Source organism: Ranitomeya imitator, chromosome 6 (assembly GCF_032444005.1).
Source record: "Ranitomeya imitator isolate aRanImi1 chromosome 6, aRanImi1.pri, whole genome shotgun sequence".
NCBI classification, from domain to species: domain Eukaryota; kingdom Metazoa; phylum Chordata; class Amphibia; order Anura; family Dendrobatidae; genus Ranitomeya; species Ranitomeya imitator.
The window spans coordinates 37,629,391-37,647,194 of record NC_091287.1 but is presented as its reverse complement, the minus strand read 5'-3'; the positions used below and the strand labels follow the sequence as shown (position 1 = coordinate 37,647,194).

The window sequence follows — 17,804 nt, the reverse complement described above, 5'->3', positions numbered from 1 at the left end:
TGGCGCCGCTCAGCGATGGAACGGGGACAGGTGAATATGTCCGATACTCACCCTCCTGGCTGTCCCTGCTTCTGCGGGGGAGATCGCGGTGTGCGTTCAGTGTGAACGCACACCGCGATTTCCCGGGAGCGTCGCTCTGTGAGGCCCAGACTGCGCCGGCGCTTGCGCTTGCGCAGTCTATCGAGGCTTCGGACAGAGTGACGCTCCCAGCGTTATATTATAGATATATATATATATATATATGTGTGTGTGTGCTGTATATATATGTGTGTGTGTGCTGTATATATACGTGACTCTGTGTGTCCTGTATATTTATGGTTCTAGCTAGGAAAAAGAAACAACCGGCAGCAGCAGCAGCAATCCACCAATATCGGGGCAGATCCACTGACAGATCCCAAAATACAAGGAGCGAAAATGGAGGCAGCTCATCCCAGAAAAGATTTATTCCATATACCCAAAGTGTGACCGAAACATCCCAGAGCCGAGGCCTGCAAATATCACTGAAGGGCTGCTGCCTCCATTTTTGCTATCTATCTATCTATCTATCTATCTATCTATCTATCTATCTATCTATCTATCTATCATTGTTCTGCTATGGTCAGGGAGATCCTCAGAGGTGGAGCTGCCCTGTAACCGCTGACCGGCTTTCCCTGGACCTTCCTATTCTCCATGACTTTGGCATTAACCCCTGATTATCATGTACATATTGGATGTAACCTCCAGGTGGATACTATTTGGGTAAGATGTCATCAGACTGTGCGTCACACCCCGTCATCATGTGACGGCGCTGTATCTCCCGGTGCTCACTGTACAGTGTGGCTGGTACTGTAAGGACTGGCGCCCCCTTGTGGTGAGAAGCTGACTGACAGGCCCTTTATAGGTGCTTGCTTTGTTTGTATGGTATAATTTCTCCTGTCACTTTTATTGTAAAGCCCCCATACACCTTACATACTGTCACCCATATCTCCGGGGTCTCCTATAGACAGCGACGCTCCGCCGAGCGCTCCTGTGTTGTGTATAAGAGCCGCGGACAGGTCCTCCGGTTAATGTATATCCTGGAGATCAAAAGGATCAGTCGTCCAATATCAGACCTGCCAGATCTTTCTCTCCCAGTCATCGTCGGTCAGGGGAGAGTCGCGGAGTCTAATGTGTATGGGGCCTTAACACCCATGGGTAGGAGGAGACTAATGAAGCATTATAAGCCTTTAAAGAGGTTGTCCAGGATATGGAAATTGATGATCTATCCTTAAGAAAGGTCACCCGCCTCGGTTGGTTGAGGTCCCATACTCATCACCGCCACCGATCAGCTGATACATTGTGCCGCAGCAGCGGGAAGTTCACAGTGTATGGAACCAAAACACCACAGCGCCGTACACTTTGTAGTGGCCGTTCCCAGGTACTGCAGCTCAGCTCCTATTAAAGTAAATGTAATCTGAACTGCAGAACCTGAGAACGGCAGCTAGACAGTGTATGGTGTTGTGGGTCCGTACTCTGTTCATTTCCAGCCGCCGTGATACCAAATGATCTGCAGAAGTTTGTTTTTTCATCAAAGGATCATTCCAATCTTTTCAAACATAAAAGCAGATGGGTCAGATCTCCTATACTACATACTTGAGAGCACTACAGGGTAAGGTGGCAGACCCGGAGCCTCGGGAGGTTTACTGTTCTGTAATATGATTCAGTGTTTTCATGCTAAAAGATGTTAAGTCAGTGCTGAAAGGAAACCTAGAAGAATCCTTGGAGTCCCCACCCACACATAGAGAAAGTCCGTGAGTCCTTCTCCATCTCCTCATAGAAAAAGCATGCTAGTTTTGTTTCCCTTAACTACTCATAGAGAAAGCCAGTGAATCCTGCTTCCCCACCTCCTCATAGAGAAAGCCTGTGAGTCCTTCTTCCCCACCTCCTCATAGAGAAAGCCTGTGAGTCCTTCTTCCCCACCTCCTCATAGAGAAAGCCAGTGAATCCTGCTTCCCCAACTCCTCATAGAGAAAGCCTGTGAGTCCTTCTTCCCCACCTCCTCATAGAGAAAGCCTGTGAGTCCTGCTTCCCCACCCACTCATGGAGAAAGCCTGTGAGTCCTTCTTCCCCACCTCCTCATAGAGAAAGCCTGTGAGTCCTTCTTCCCCACCTCCTCATAGAGAAAGCCTGTGAGTCCTTCTTCCCCACCTCCTCATAGAGAAAGCCTGTGAGTCCTTCTTCCCCACCTCCTCATAGAGAAAGCCTGTGAGTCCTTCTTCCCCACCTCCTCATAGAGAAAGCCTGTGAGTCCTTCTTCCCCACCTCCTCATAGAGAAAGCCTGTGAGTCCTTCTTCCCCACCTCCTCATAGAGAAAGCCAGTGAGTCCTTCTTCCCCACCTCCTCATAGAGAAAGCCTGTGAGTCCTTCTTCCCCACCTCCTCATAGAGAAAGCCAGTGAGTCCTTCTTCCCCACCTCCTCATAGAGAAAGCCTGTGAGTCCTGCTTCCCCACCCACTCATGGAGAAAGCCTGTGAGTCCTGCTTCCCCACCCACTCATGGAGAAAGCCTGTGAGTCCTGCTTCCCCACCCACTCATGGAGAAAGCCTGTGAGTCCTTCTTCCCCACCTCCTCATAGAGAAAGCCTGTGAGTCCTGCTTCCCCACCCACTCATAGAGAAAGCCTGTGAGTCCTGCTTCCCCATCTACTCATAGAGAAAGCCTTTCAGTTTTGCTTCCCCACCGCCTCATAGAGAAAGCCTGTGAGTCCTTCTTCCCCACCCACTTATGGAGAAAGCCTGTGAGTCCTTCTTCCCCACCCACTCATGGAGAAAGCCTGTGAATCCTTCTTCCCCACTCATGGAGAAAGTCTGTGAGTCCTGCTTCCCCACCCACTCATGGAGAAAGCCTGTGAGTCCTTCTTCCACACCTCTTCATAGAGAAAGCCCGTGAGTCTTTCTTCCCCACCTCCTCATAGAGAGAGCCTGTGAGTCCTGCTTTCCCACCTACTCATAGAGAAAGCCTGTGAGTCTTGCTTCCCTACCTACTCATAGAGAAAGCCTGTGAGTCTTGCTTCCCTACCTACTCATAGAGAAAGCCTGCAAGTCCTGCTTCCCCATCTACTCATAGAGAAAGCCTTTGCATTTTTCTTCCCTACCTACTCATAGAGAAAGCCTGTGAGTCCTGCTTCCCCACCTAGTCATAGAGAAAGCCTGTGAGTCCTGCTTCCCCACCCACTCATGGAGAAAACCTGTGAGTCCTTCTTCCCCACCTCCTCATAGAGAAAGCCTGTGAGTCCTGCTTCCCCATCTACTCATAGAGAAAGCCTTTGCATTTTTCTTCCCTACCTACTCATAGAGAGAGCCTGTGAGTCCTGCTTCCCCACCTACTCATAGAGAAAGCCTGCGAGTCCTGCTTCCCCACCTACTCATAGAGAAAGCCTGCGAGTCCTGCTTCCCCACCTACTCATAGAGAAAGCCTGTGAGTCCTGCTTCCCCACCTACTCCTAGAGAAAGCCTTTGCATTTTGCTTCCCCACCTACTCATAGAGAAAGCCTGTGAGTCCTGCTTCCCCATCTACTCATAGAGAAAGCCTGTGAGTCCTGCTTCCCCACCTACTCATAGAGAAAGCCTGTGAGTCCTTCTTCCCCACCTACTCATAGAGAAAGCCTGTGAGTCCTGCTTCCCCACCTAGTCATAGAGAAAGCCTGTGAGTCCTGCTTCCCCACCCACTCATGGAGAAAACCTGTGAGTCCTTCTTCCCCACCTCCTCATAGAGAAAGCCTGTGAGTCCTGCTTCCCCATCTACTCATAGAGAAAGCCTTTGCATTTTTCTTCCCTACCTACTCATAGAGAGAGCCTGTGAGTCCTGCTTCCCCACCTACTCATAGAGAAAGCCCGTGAGTCTTTCTTCCCCACCTACTCATAGAGAAAGCCTGTGAGTCCTGCTTCCCCACCTACTCATAGAGAAAGCCTGCGAGTCCTGCTTCCCCACCTACTCATAGAGAAAGCCTGCGAGTCCTGCTTCCCCACCTACTCATAGAGAAAGCCTGTGAGTCCTGCTTCCCCACCTACTCCTAGAGAAAGCCTTTGCATTTTGCTTCCCCACCTACTCATAGAGAAAGCCTGTGAGTCCTGCTTCCCCATCTACTCATAGAGAAAGCCTGTGAGTCCTGCTTCCCCACCTACTCATAGAGAAAGCCTGTGAGTCCTGCTTCCCCACCTACTCATAGAGAAAGCCTTTGCATTTTGCTTCCCCACCTACTCATAGAAATATTTTTTGCTTTTTCAGTTGTGAACACACACGAGTCATCTTCTGAATGATGGAATCCATCACCATGATGGGAAGTCCTAAGAACACGAACGAGTCCTTCTTACCAAATGGTACAAACTGCATAAAAGAAGACAAAACCACCATAGGGATCCTGGGAAGCGGAGACTTTGCTAAATCACTGACCATACGACTTATAAGATGCGGCTATCACGTGGTGATCGGAAGCCGAGAACCCAAGTGCGCTGCCGACTTCTTCCCACACGTGGTGGACGTGACTCACCATGAAGACGCCATTCTGAAAGCAAACATAATATTTGTAGCAATACACAGAGAACATTATCCTTCCTTGTGGGACCTGAAGCATTTGCTCACCGGAAAGATCTTGGTGGACGTCAGCAATAACATGAGAGCGGATCAGTACCCGGAATCCAATGCCGAGTATTTATCATCGCTTTTCCCAGACTGCTACGTGGTCAAAGGATTCAACGTGGTCTCGGCCTGGGCACTGCAGCTGGGACCAAAAGATGCCAGCAGCCAGGTAAGCTGTATGCCTGATTCCTCCGATGCCAGGTCAGATCCGTGGCTGGTGGAATGCTTCATTGATGTTTTCATAGTTGTGATGACATCATTACCCGTGTCATCAAAAAGATGATGTCATCCGTATGCAGATCAGCAAAGTCCTCCAACCGCCACGATCCGAGACAACAGCGCTTAGTGATTTCTGTTTATTATTTATTTATTTTGTATTTGTTCTTTGTTTTTTATTTATTTGTTTGTATTATTATTTTTTTTGTTTAGTATTGTAAGACTGTGTTAGTAGAATTTCTTTTCCCGTTAGCATAGGGCACCATTGCACATTCTCAAAATCATGTCCGAGCATGGCACAAGTCTGTGGGGTTTTTTATATATATATATATATTTTCAATATTTTAAAACTTTGTTTTACTTTTTCTCAGTCCATCATGTCACCGGGGATGGACAATGGACTGTGCAAATAATGATTTTTGTTGCTTTCCTCGTAGGTCTATATCTGCAGCAATAATGTTCAGGCTCGGCATCACGTCATCGAACTCGCCCGCCAGATGAATTTCATTCCAATTGACATGGGGACATTATCGTCGTCCAGAGAGATCGAGAACCTGCCTCTGCGCCTCTTCACGCCGTGGAAGGGTCCCGTGGTGATCGCCATCAGCCTGGCCACTTTCTTCTTCGTATATTCTTTCGTTCGAGACATTATCCATCCGTACTTCAAAAATCAGCAGAGCGATTTCTACAAGATCCCCATCGAGATCGTCAACAAGACTTTACCCGTCGTCGCCATCACTTTGCTGTCGTTGGTGTACTTGGCCGGACTCCTGGCCGCCGCTCACCAGCTGTATTACGGCACAAAGTATAGACGGTTTCCCACCTGGCTGGAAAACTGGCTCCAGTGTAGGAAACAGCTGGGTCTGCTCAGCTTCTTCTTCGCAGTCGTCCATGTTGTATACAGCATGTGTTTACCCATGAGGAGGTCGGAGCGCTACTCGTTTCTCAACGCGGCTTATCAGCAGGTGAGGTGGCGATGCCGGGCATCTGCGCTCATGCCAAGGCCACATATTGGTGTTACGGAGATTGGAATAGATCCCAGCAGGAGGTGGAAGGAACGTCGTCCCTTAGGTTTTCCTTCCTTCTCCTGCTGGGACCTATTCCAATATCAGGTCCAAAAATACAAAAGGGAATATACCGTAGATCCAAGCAACACGCAACCCTGAAAAACACCTAAAACGGAATTCTGACTTGAGTATATCCCTGCGACACAATTTTTGGGGTCCAGCCTCTCGGACTTCTTTCCATCATGGTGTCCAAATGTCCTTTGCTTTTACCATCTTTTTTTTTGTCCTCGTGGAGTTCAGCTCTGTTCACATTAGTGTAATGGCGTCCATCCATGACAGCCATGCTGGAAGAAGCTGTTAACCCGTTGATAACCACATGCTGATAAAGTAAGAGAATGTGCACAAACGACATACAAAGATATATAAATCCGCTGCATGTCACAGCTACCAGCATTGGGGGTGAGATTTTACCAAATCTAATTTTCACGTTGAGGACGAAAAATGCAGTGGAAATTGAACGGATCTGCGGATTTGAAATCCAGAATATATATATTTTTACTGCCGATTTTTGACCTCGGATTAAACTTGACATTTACGTGTGAATGGAATCTTACCATAAAATCCACACATCCGTGGGACACATCCGTTTATTTTCTCAGACAGTGCATGGATCTATAGAATTTTATTGATCCTCAGACATATCAGTTGTAAAAACGGATCCGTGAGCGGGTTCTATTCTCATCCATCTGGCGGATCAGATCTGGTCATTAAAGTTTACGAGTAAAAAACGGATGAGACGTAGAGAAGACAAACTTGGCACTTCTGTTTTCATTCTGTGTTTCATCCGCTTTTCAGTGATTAATTGATAAGAGTCGATGGATAAATAAAAAACTGAAACACGACCGGTTTTTGTTTTGAAAAATGGATGATAAAAAATCAAAACAAAACTGATATCACGCAGAGAAAAAATGGGTCGTTTGTCACATATGTAAGGGCCGATGTAGACATCAGTACGGAGCGGCTGGGAATGCCAGCTTTGTGTATTTCCCGCGGCCAGTCCGTGCATTGCTCCCATGCAAAATCGAAACAGTCGATTCATCCGCAAGACCGCGCCGATCCTAAGGCCGTTCATGTGAACGCCGCTTTAGACTTTATTCACATATCAATGTTTTACACCTACATAAAAGAAAATTGTGCTGGTGTCATCGGTGGTTTAGATCAATGTTTTTTTTATCTATGTGTCCGTTTTTACCATAATATAATACATCCCTTTAAATGATTTATCTTTTGTAATCGTGTGTTTCTCACCCCGTTCCTAGGTGCACGGTAATGTGGGGAACTCCTGGAATGAAGAAGAAGTGTGGAGAGTGGAAATGTACATCTCCTTTGGTATAATGAGCCTTGGACTCCTCTCCTTGCTGGCTGTCACGTCTATCCCATCTGTCAATAGTGCCTTAAACTGGCGGGAATTCAGCTTCATTCAGGTACTAAAATAAATGTGGAGGCAATGGACCCTATAGGTCATGAGTAGTGATCAGCCAACACTCCCAGATGAGGTGTTATCTGAGCATGCTCGGGTGCTATCCGAGTGCCTTCGGCATGCTCAGATAATATGTTCGGGTCCTCGCAGCTGCATGTCTTGATACGGTTTGACAGCAGAAATACATGCGGAATTTCCTGTTTGTTAGGCAATCCCTGTATGTGTTGCTGCTGTCTAAGGGTATGTGCACACGCTGCGGATTTTGCTGCGGATCCGCATCGGTTTCCCATGAGTTTACAGTACCATGTTAACCTATGGGAAACGAAATCCGCAGTGCACATGCTGCGGAAAAAAACGCGTGGAAACGCAGCGGTTTATATTCCGCAGCATGTCAATTCTTTGTGCGGAATCCAATCCGCAGCGGTTTTACATCTGCTCCAATAGAAAACTGCAGGTGTAAAGCCGCAGCGGAATCCGCAGTAGAAACCGTGATAAATCCGCAGGAAAAACCGCAGCGGTTTTGCTCTGCTGTTTTTCCAAATCCGCAGTCCTCCAGAATACGTGTGCACATACCCAAAAAGCCACGAGATATGCACCCACGGGAACTCGAACATAGTATCTGAGCATGCTGGAGACACTCGGATAGCACCGTATCCCAGCACGTTCGCTCTTCTCTATACATGAGATATCCAATATGGCTTCTCTAGATTTTTTACGGATTTGCAAAAAGTGAAATCCACAGTAAAAATCCGGAGCGTAAATTGACATTGTGCAAGTATAAAATCAGGCTTGTAGGTCAATTTACGCTGCAGATTTTATACCTGTAACTCCCAATTAAAAATTTGTTGTGAGCGAACACACCCAGTACGGGCCATCGTGTGCATCCAGTCCTTACAAAAATGAGACTTCTGATTCCCTACAGTCTAATCACTGGGACCTGCACCAAGATGGGAAATAACAAATGCCCCCCCACCCCACCACCTCTCACAATCATGGCATATCCAGCCAATAAGCCACACATTAATATTCATCCTAAACTATCTCAGCGGTAATGTCCCTTTAATATCAGTGATGCTTATTAACTATTTCCCACTGCACGACTTATAATAGAAATATAAAAAAAATGTAATTAAAAAGCATATTTGGTATCTGATCTATCAAAATCTAAAGTTATTTAATGCATAAGAGAAACACCATAAAGAAAATAAAAATCAAAGTTATTATTATTATTTATTTATATAGCACTATTAATTCCATGGTTCCAAGTTCCGGAAATGACTTATTTCCGGCACCACCAAAAATTAAATAAAAAGTGATTGTATGTACCCCCAAATGGTGTCAACAAAAACTACAGCTCGATAAGCAAAAAAAAAAAACCAAGCTCTAAAGACGCTCCATTCAGTAAAAAAGAAAATAGTTATGGGTCTCGGGAAATTGCGACACAAACTAATTTTTTTTTTTTACCAAGTTCAGAATATTTTGAAGTCACTAAAATAATTAAAAAAAAATAAACAATACGTTTGGTATCACATTAATCCATATTGACCTGAAAAATCGTAATACCTGGTCATTTTTACTGCACAATAAACAATGTAAAAAAAGGATACCCAGAAAACAATGGAGGAATTGCAGATTATTTTTTTACCTTTTCCTAGGATGGGTCATCAATATCAGATCGGTGGAGGGCCAATTTTCCGGGTGCTCACTAGAATATGACAGCGCCATACATCGTGTAGTGGCCATAAATGGCCCCATTCACAAAAGCTTGCAGTACCATTTATGGCCACTACGCGATGTATGGCGCTGTTACACTTCTGTTGCACCACTGTCCTGTCAATCAGCTGATCAGCGGGCTGCTGAGAGTCGGACTCCGACAATCTTATATTGATGATGTATCGTTCTGCACCTTTGGGGACAGTTTTTTTTTTTTGCTTAAATGCATGCAACTGGGGCTAAAAATAATTGCAAAAAAAAAAAAAAGCCAGCAATAGTGTAATACAAAGGCAATGGAAAGAAAAAACCCCACCCAGTTGCAAAATGTTTTTAGTCCCAATTGCTTGCATTTAGGCAAAAAAAAAAAATTGCTTCTAACCTCTTTAAAGGATAGGAAATCACTTTAGTCCACATTTCCTATCAGTTTTCTGAATAAATCAGTGTATTTCTCAGCCCCCGGCTTTCTAAATCCTTAGATCAACACGTCACTTTCCCTTGGCACGGCCTTTATTTACTGTAAGGTTTGCATTTCACTTCTCAGGTTCCTACTTTATTGCACGGATCCTGAATTCCCAGTTTAGCAAATAAAGCGTAAGTGCTATGGTCTGTACAAGGGGGCGTGGCTCGCACAATGCAGAGCAGCCTAAAGACACGCCCCTGAGGATCCTGTGAGCCACGCCCCTTTGTAAAGACAATAGAAATGATCTTATTGGCCGTAATAGAAAAGAAAAAAAAAAGCAGAATACAGCTGGCACCCACCATCCCGCGTGCTTCATACACCCATGGGATGTACTAATATGTCGTATGTAGGGGCCAAGCCAAAAACTAAGCGCTCCTGTGATGTGTCCTCAGTGCTTCCAGCACATCCGTAAAGCAGACTTCTCACACGACCCACGATCCGGGCTTCTGTACAATACATCATTCATGTCTCCTGATGCCTGCAGCGCGCCAGAGAAACCGGAGAGGAGCGATAAAGCCTTTGTCTAGTTAAGACCCACAGAGAATGTGGAGCAGGAAGACGGCACTAGCGATAAAGAGCGATAAACCCGAAATCCGATAACTGCAGAAAGCTAGTACTCGCAGCATCTTAACCCCCTTACTCACCTTGACGTGCACTTATGGGAAGGTGGGAGAGTGCATGACACCCTGGTTGGGAGATAACTCTGATCTTGGACATTTAAAGGGAGCGTGTCACCTCCCACTCCCCATCCCCCCAAACCCCCCCCCAAAAAAAACAAACCAATAACTACAAGTAAAGAAAAATAAAATATAAAAAAAGATCTGAAGCCCGTCCCACAGAAAACAAATTCCCGCACGGCCCTGTTGATAAAAATATAAAAAAAAAATGATGGCTCGATTTTTGTAAAGTGATTTTATTGTGCGGTTCATACACAACAGTTTCACAATACAAATAGTTTTATTGTTCCAACTTTGGTAAAAAAAATTTTTTCCTGCCGGTATGTATCCATTTCAGCTCTTTAAATGATGTGTCTCCACGGTAACAGACAACAAACAAATGTGTGTAGTCGGATTCCGCGGACAAATTCTTCTTCCCAATACAGAGTGGGAATATCAGCTGGAAGCGTGGGTCGACTGGGATGTGGTGCGCACCGAGAATGATGTCCGGCAGAGCACAATGTGACTCTTTGTGCATCATTAAGGCGTCAGCGCATATGTCTGAATGGCCGATTTTCAGGACTATAGGAAACGGAAGGAATTTTGCTAAGTACCTAAAACCCGTTAAAGTTCACCCCCATCCCATAGGAGCTGATTGCGTCACCAGAACAGCCCACTTTCTGTCTGTTCAGAAAATAGTGACATCATCAGCATCGTGATGACATCATCCATTTCTACCCGTGGCCGCCACAAGCAGTGGGGCGAGTTGCGTCATCTTATGCCTGTACGATCCTTCCTGACTGTCTTCCTGTTTTTGTTTCCTCCAAGTCCACCCTTGGATACGTCGCCCTGCTGATCAGCACCTTCCACGTCCTGATATACGGCTGGAAAAGGGCCTTCGAAGAAGAATATTACCGCTTCTACACCCCTCCAAACTTTGTCTTGGCGCTGATCCTCCCCACGATAGTAATCCTCGGAAAGATCGTGCTGCTCTGCCCGTGCGTCAGCAAAAAGTTACGGCGGATTAAAAGAGGCTGGGAGAAGAGTCACTTCAAGGAGAATCCGAGCAGCACCGTCGCACACGTTTCTCCGGAGAGAGTCACGGTGATGTGACCGGTCGCGTCCTTCTCATGCTCTACTTCATTGAGCTGCCTTGCCAGCAGGGGGCATCATAAGCTCATGTGGCAGCAAGAGAGTAGGAAACAGTGTGACACATAGTGCCACCGCTCCCTTAAGGAGTGCCTGTTGCCCGTGTACAATGAAGGCAGCAAATTTTATGGGATGCTTAAAGGGGTTGTTCACAAAAGGTTCAGAATGGGTTAAAAACAAAACCAGAAAAGCAATAATCATTGATAGCCCACTGCCAAATCTACAGGGTCACCACCGATCTGTCTCCATGTCGGAAATCACTGCTTAGGACAGACTCCACTTCCTGCTCTCTCCAAACACACAGGAAGTCACCTCTCAGCCAATCACTGGCCCCCAACTATGACCCGCCCCATCCAGTGATTGGCTGAGACATCATTTCCTGTGTTTTGAGAGGAATTAGGGAATAGAGACAGGTGGAGAATACAGAAGTGTTTAAAATGAGAGCACAAAAGGATTGCTAAGGGATATTTTATTAACCGATCGTTAAAACCTTTGTATAACATTTTTTTATTTTTCTTTATTTTATATGCAATGTTATTGCAACACCATTTTTTATGGTTTCTCTTTTAATGATGAAACTATAGTGCCATCAGAGTTCACATTGCTTAGAAGGAGTGCATGGAGGCAGTCTTACTGCTATAGGGCCCATTATTAAACGTACTTTCCTTCTTTTACTGCAGACACCACTAGAGGGAGCTCCAAGTGTAGAGATTGCTACATCTAGTTCATTATTACCTATTCAAATCCATATGCTGTGAGCGCCCCCTAGTGGTGACTGCAGACAGCCAGAGTTTAATGATATCACAATATAGTGATTTATACTGTGGGATTTTTATTGTAATGGTAATATGGCTAGGATTACACGACCCACAGAGTGGCTGGCCCCATTGTATGCCAGCAACAGATACATCTTTATTCACACTTGCATATCTAAAAATATCTAGTACATTCCAACATCTATATTCACAAGAATTTTGGAGAATGTATTAAGATTTTCATATATTGAATTGAAAAACTGGATAAAAAGAAACACTGTGCAAAATAAAGTTGAGCCATCTGGTGGCAGGGCTGATACTTTACATCAATGTACAATGCACTAGAGAGCCCTCTGGTGGCAGAGCTGATACTATACAACAATGTACAATGCATAGTGGTGCCCTCTGGTGGCAGGGCTGGTATTGTACATTATTATGCATTGCACACTGGTACCAGGGCTGATACTGTACATTAATATGAAGTGCACAGCAGTGCCCTCTGGTAGCAGGGCTGATGCTGTACATTAATATGAAGTGCACAGCAGTGCCCTCTGGTGGCAGAGCTGATACTATACAACAATGTACAATGCATAGTGGTGCCCTCTGGTGGCAGGGCTGGTATTGTACATTATTATGCATTGCACACTGGTACCAGGGCTGATACTGTACATTAATATGAAGTGCACAGCAGTGCCCTCTGGTGGCAGGGCTGGTATTGTACATTACTATGCATTGGACCCTGGTACCAGGGCTGATGCTGTACATTATTATGCATTGCACAGCAGTGCCCTCTGGTGGCAGGGCTGATGCTGTACATTATTATGCATTGCACAGCAGTGCCCCCTGGTGGCAGGGCTGGTATTGTACATTACTATGCATTGGACCCTGGTACCAGGGCTGATGCTGTACATTAATATGAAGTGCACAGCAGTGCCCTCTGGTGGCAGGGCTGATGCTGTACATTATTATGCATTGCACAGCAGTGCCCTCTGGTGGCAGGGCTGATGCTGTACATTATTATGCATTGCACAGCAGTGCCCTCTGGTGGCAGGGCTGATGCTGTACATTATTATGCATTGCACAGCAGTGCCCCCTGGTGGCAGGACTGGTATTGTACATTACTATGCATTGGACCCTGGTACCAGGGCTGATGCTGTACATTAATATGAAGTGCACAGCAGTGCCCTCTGGTGGCAGGACTGGTATTCCTATGCATTGGACCCTGGTACCAGGGCTGATGCTGTACATTAATATGAAGTGCACAGCAGTGCCCTCTGGTGGCAGGGCTGATGCTGTACATTATTATGCATTGCACAGCAGTGCCCTCTGGTGGCAGGGCTGATGCTGTACATTATTATGCATTGCACAGCAGTGCCCTCTGGTGGCAGGGCTGATGCTGTACATTATTATGCATTGCACAGCAGTGCCCCCTGGTGGCAGGGCTGATGCTGTACATTATTATGCATTGCACAGCAGTGCCCTCTGGTGGCAGGGCTGATGCTGTACATTATTATGCATTGCACAGCAGTGCCCTCTGGTGGCAGGGCTGATGCTGTACATTATTATGCATTGCACAGCAGTGCCCTCTGGTGGCAGGGCTGATGCTGTACATTATTATGCATTGCACAGCAGTGCCCCCTGGTGGCAGGACTGGTATTGTACATTACTATGCATTGGACCCTGGTACCAGGGCTGATGCTGTACATTAATATGAAGTGCACAGCAGTGCCCTCTGGTGGCAGGGCTGATGCTGTACATTATTATGCATTGCACAGCAGTGCCCTCTGGTGGCAGGGCTGATGCTGTACATTATTATGCATTGCACAGCAGTGCCCCCTGGTGGCAGGGCTGGTATTGTACATTACTATGCATTGGACCCTGGTACCAGGGCTGATGCTGTACATTAATATGAAGTGCACAGCAGTGCCCTCTGGTGGCAGGGCTGATGCTGTACATTATTATGCATTGCACAGCAGTGCCCCCTGGTGGCAGGACTGGTATTGTACATTACTATGCATTGGACCCTGGTACCAGGGCTGATGCTGTACATTAATATGAAGTGCACAGCAGTGCCCTCTGGTGGCAGGGCTGATGCTGTACATTATTATGCATTGCACAGCAGTGCCCTCTGGTGGCAGGGCTGATGCTGTACATTATTATGCATTGCACAGCAGTGCCCCCTGGTGGCAGGGCTGGTATTGTACATTACTATGCATTGGACCCTGGTACCAGGGCTGATGCTGTACATTAATATGAAGTGCACAGCAGTGCCCTCTGGTGGCAGGGCTGATGCTGTACATTATTATGCATTGCACAGCAGTGCCCTCTGGTGGCAGGGCTGGTATTGTACATTATTATGCATTACACACTGGTACCAGGGCTCATACTGTACATCTGTGTCTGCAGATCTAAAGCCAAGATGTGTTACAATGATTCTGTGTAGAATAGACATTCAGTAACCGCGTTATCATTTGGCAATAACATATTGACCGATTTCCTCCTAAAAATTGGAAATTCACCAGTAAATGTGCCCCACTGAACATCACCTTCCGCCCTTAGTTATATCTGGTAGTGTATAGAGTGAACACTAAAATATTTTTTGACTGACCCTTTTCAGACCACATCCATTAAGGGGGCCCCTTAACCGCCCCTGTCCTCCTGGACACCAGCGCTCTGTCTCATGGCAAAACATCCCAGCGTTATGCACAATGCGTCACCTTCAAGGAATCGGGAGAGGTCTCTCCGTTTTTCCAGGTGCCTCCTAAACTTTCCAGGAGGGTCTTCAAGTGTGTATATCTGCCCTTATGTATTGTGCCTGACTGCCCCTTTATTGATAAGGAATGGGAACCCTTGTGTGGGCTGTCATGGGGGCATTCCTTACAGAGGCAACTCTTGTAGCCACTACTCGGAGAAGGCTCAGCCCAAGATGACTACATCTAAGCTCTGGCTCCTGCTTGGACCCACGTCGTGAATCCAAAACTGGAACCCCAATGCAAAAACTCCATCATGGCCCCAATCATAGAGGCATATAATTGTATTGTTCTTCTTATATGGGCCAAAGGGACCTTTTGGGACCCCCTCTGTTACATTACAAGGGCATCCATTTATTTGAATAGGCACCATGCAAACCTACATTTCCTCTGCCCAACAGTGTTGGGATTTTGGAGAAGGTCATTGATGGATTTTTGTATAGAAATGATTGGGGGTGGGGGGAAATCACCAAGACCTCCTGCCTCACAGTCATGGGTCCGGTAGCACCAAAAGGGAACCCCAATTCAATTTTGGATGGAGTACGCCACCTCTATTCATGCTTGTGCCAATGGTCCGTAGACCTGGAGGTCCTACCACTGTATTTATGGGTGTGTTTTTTTTATATTTCGGGGGTAATGCCCATTCAGGGTGGTTGCACTTCCCTGTGTCTTTCTTTGTGCAGTGTTAAGCCTCTTCTATGGTGTTACAGGGATTTCGATATCACAGTGGACAGTGTTTTGTATTTGCAGTCATTCGTCGGCTTTCTAGTGACGTTGAGTTTTCCTTTTTTTATAAGAGATTCGTATATTTCATTCTCAATGGGGGACGTCATGTGAAATGTAGATCGTGACCAAAAATAAAAAAAATAAAATGTCGTGATAGGGGTTTTACTATCATAGACATTTATATGTAGCCACAGGATTAGCCAAAAATATCAGATCGGTTGTATTGGAGTCCGAACTCTGGGAGAGCCACCTGGTAAGTTGTGGTTGCACTGTGGCTGGTACCGGACTTATTGGACCCCCAGTTCTCAAAATATGTCAGGGTCCCGTAAGCGAGACCCTCACTTATCAGACACAGTATGCCAGAAATGTCTAATGTGTTAACCCCTTGTATTCCCTCACTCCATCACATACTCGTCGTTGTGCATTTGTGCCAATACTTACGGTTACAGTTGTTTCTATTGGTGTAGAGAAATCAATGTAATTTGACTTTTAGAGATGTGGACATCAGGCGCCGGCCGACCTTCTCCTACTTGTATTGGTTTCCATAATAAAATAATAATTTGTGGTTTCATCGTTTATTGAGTGTCCTGCATGCTACTTAGGGGCTCGGCACTGGTTCTCCTTAACAGCCAGGAATGGCGAGGTGCCATCATGCCTCCTCCGCTCACCTCTACTGTATGATGGTTCTGAAAAGTGCAGTTTTTGACATGCCCATGCAAATAAAGCACTGAAATGCTCAAATCAAGTTGGACTTTATGGGCAAAAGTATGTGTCCCCCAATACACCTACAGGAGCTTTTATGATCTCCCATTCTACAGTCATAGATATTAATATGGAGTTGGTCCCTTTGCAGCTTATTCCACTTTTTCCTGGAAGGATATCTACAAGATTTTGAAGGTGTCTGTAGGAAATTTGATGAACATGTGTGAGGTCAGACCCTGATGGTGGAGGACAGGCCGGACTCACAGTTTATTTCAAATCCAATTTTTTTTATTTTGACAAGGGTAACAGGAAAAAATGGACCCCAAAACTTGTTGTGCAATTTCCCCTGAGCATGCCGATACCCCATATGTGGGGGTAAACCACTGTTTGGGCGCACGGCAGAGCTCACAAGGGAAGGAGTGATGTTTGAGTTTTTGAATGTAAAATTTGCTGGAACAATTGGCGGATGCCGTGTCGCATTTGGAGAGCCCCTGATGTGCCTAAACTGTGGAAATCCCCCACAAGTAACATCATTTTGGAAACTAGACCCTTAGGGAACCAATCTAGATGTTTTTTGAGCACATCAGGTGCTTCACAGAAGTTTATAACGTTGAACCGTGAAAAAAAAAAAAATCACATTTTCCTCACAAATATGTTTTTAGCCCAAAATTTTGCATTTTCATAAGGGTAGAAGGAGAAATTGCAACATACAATTTGTTGTGCAATTTTTCCTAAGCACACCGATACCCCATATGAGGGAGGAAACTACTGTTTGGGCGCACGGCAGAGCTCAGAAAGGAATGAGTGCCATTTGACTTTTTTAATGTCAAATTTGCTGGAATCATTAGTGGATGTCAAGTCGTGTTTTGAGAGTCCCTGATGTGCCTAAACTGTGGAAACACCCCACAAGTGACTGCATTTTGGAAACTAGACCTCTCAAAGAATGTATCTAGATGTGTTGTGAGCACCTTGAACACCAGGTGTTTCACAGAAGTTTATCACGTAGAGCCGTGAAAAAAAAAAATCAAATTTTCCCCACAAAAATGTTATTGTTGCCCCAAATTTTGCATTTTCATAAGGGTAACGGGAGAAATTGCACCATACAATTTGTTGTCCAATTTCTTCTGAGTATGCCGATACCCCATATGTAAGGGAATACTACTTTTGAGGCACAGTACAAAGCTCAGAAGGGAAGAGGCGCCATATTGGAGTTCAGATTTTGCTGGAATGGTTTGAGGGTGCCAAATCACATTGGTAGAGCCCCTGTGGTGAGAAAAAAACCCAACCAGTATTAAGTGGGTAGATGCTTTTAGAATAAACCAGTAAGAACAAAAAACCCTTTTAAAAATTAACTTTTAATTAATGCAATTAAGAGTGTCTATTCAAAAATTTGTCAAAAAAACACCTTCTATAACCCCTATTTAGGGAGATGCAGTATTTTTGCACAATAAAGATTGTATTCACATACCATAGAAGAGAAGCAGGACAAAGGCACAGCTGTATGACCTCGGGTTGATGAAGCTGCACACACACCAGGGATTACGGGTGCCACTTCGAAAGAAAAAGAATCTGTATGTCCATAGAAAAGAAAGCA

General features: G+C 45.5%; 1 protein-coding gene across 2 annotated transcripts in view; it reads left to right on the top strand.

Annotated features, from left to right (window-relative positions):
- Positions 1 to 16,084, top strand: part of STEAP2 (STEAP2 metalloreductase) — a 23,695-nt gene extending 7,611 nt beyond the window's left edge. For both annotated transcript variants that reach the window (XM_069729485.1, XM_069729484.1), the window contains exons 2-5: positions 4,246 to 4,765; positions 5,250 to 5,777; positions 7,139 to 7,303; positions 10,957 to 16,084. In XM_069729485.1, coding sequence (XP_069585586.1) covers positions 4,274 to 4,765; positions 5,250 to 5,777; positions 7,139 to 7,303; positions 10,957 to 11,241 — 1,470 coding nt within the window. In that variant the 5' untranslated portion in view covers positions 4,246 to 4,273 and the 3' untranslated portion in view covers positions 11,242 to 16,084. The remainder of the gene's footprint in view (positions 1 to 4,245; positions 4,766 to 5,249; positions 5,778 to 7,138; positions 7,304 to 10,956) is intronic.
- Positions 16,085 to 17,804: the final 1,720 nt, after the last annotated feature.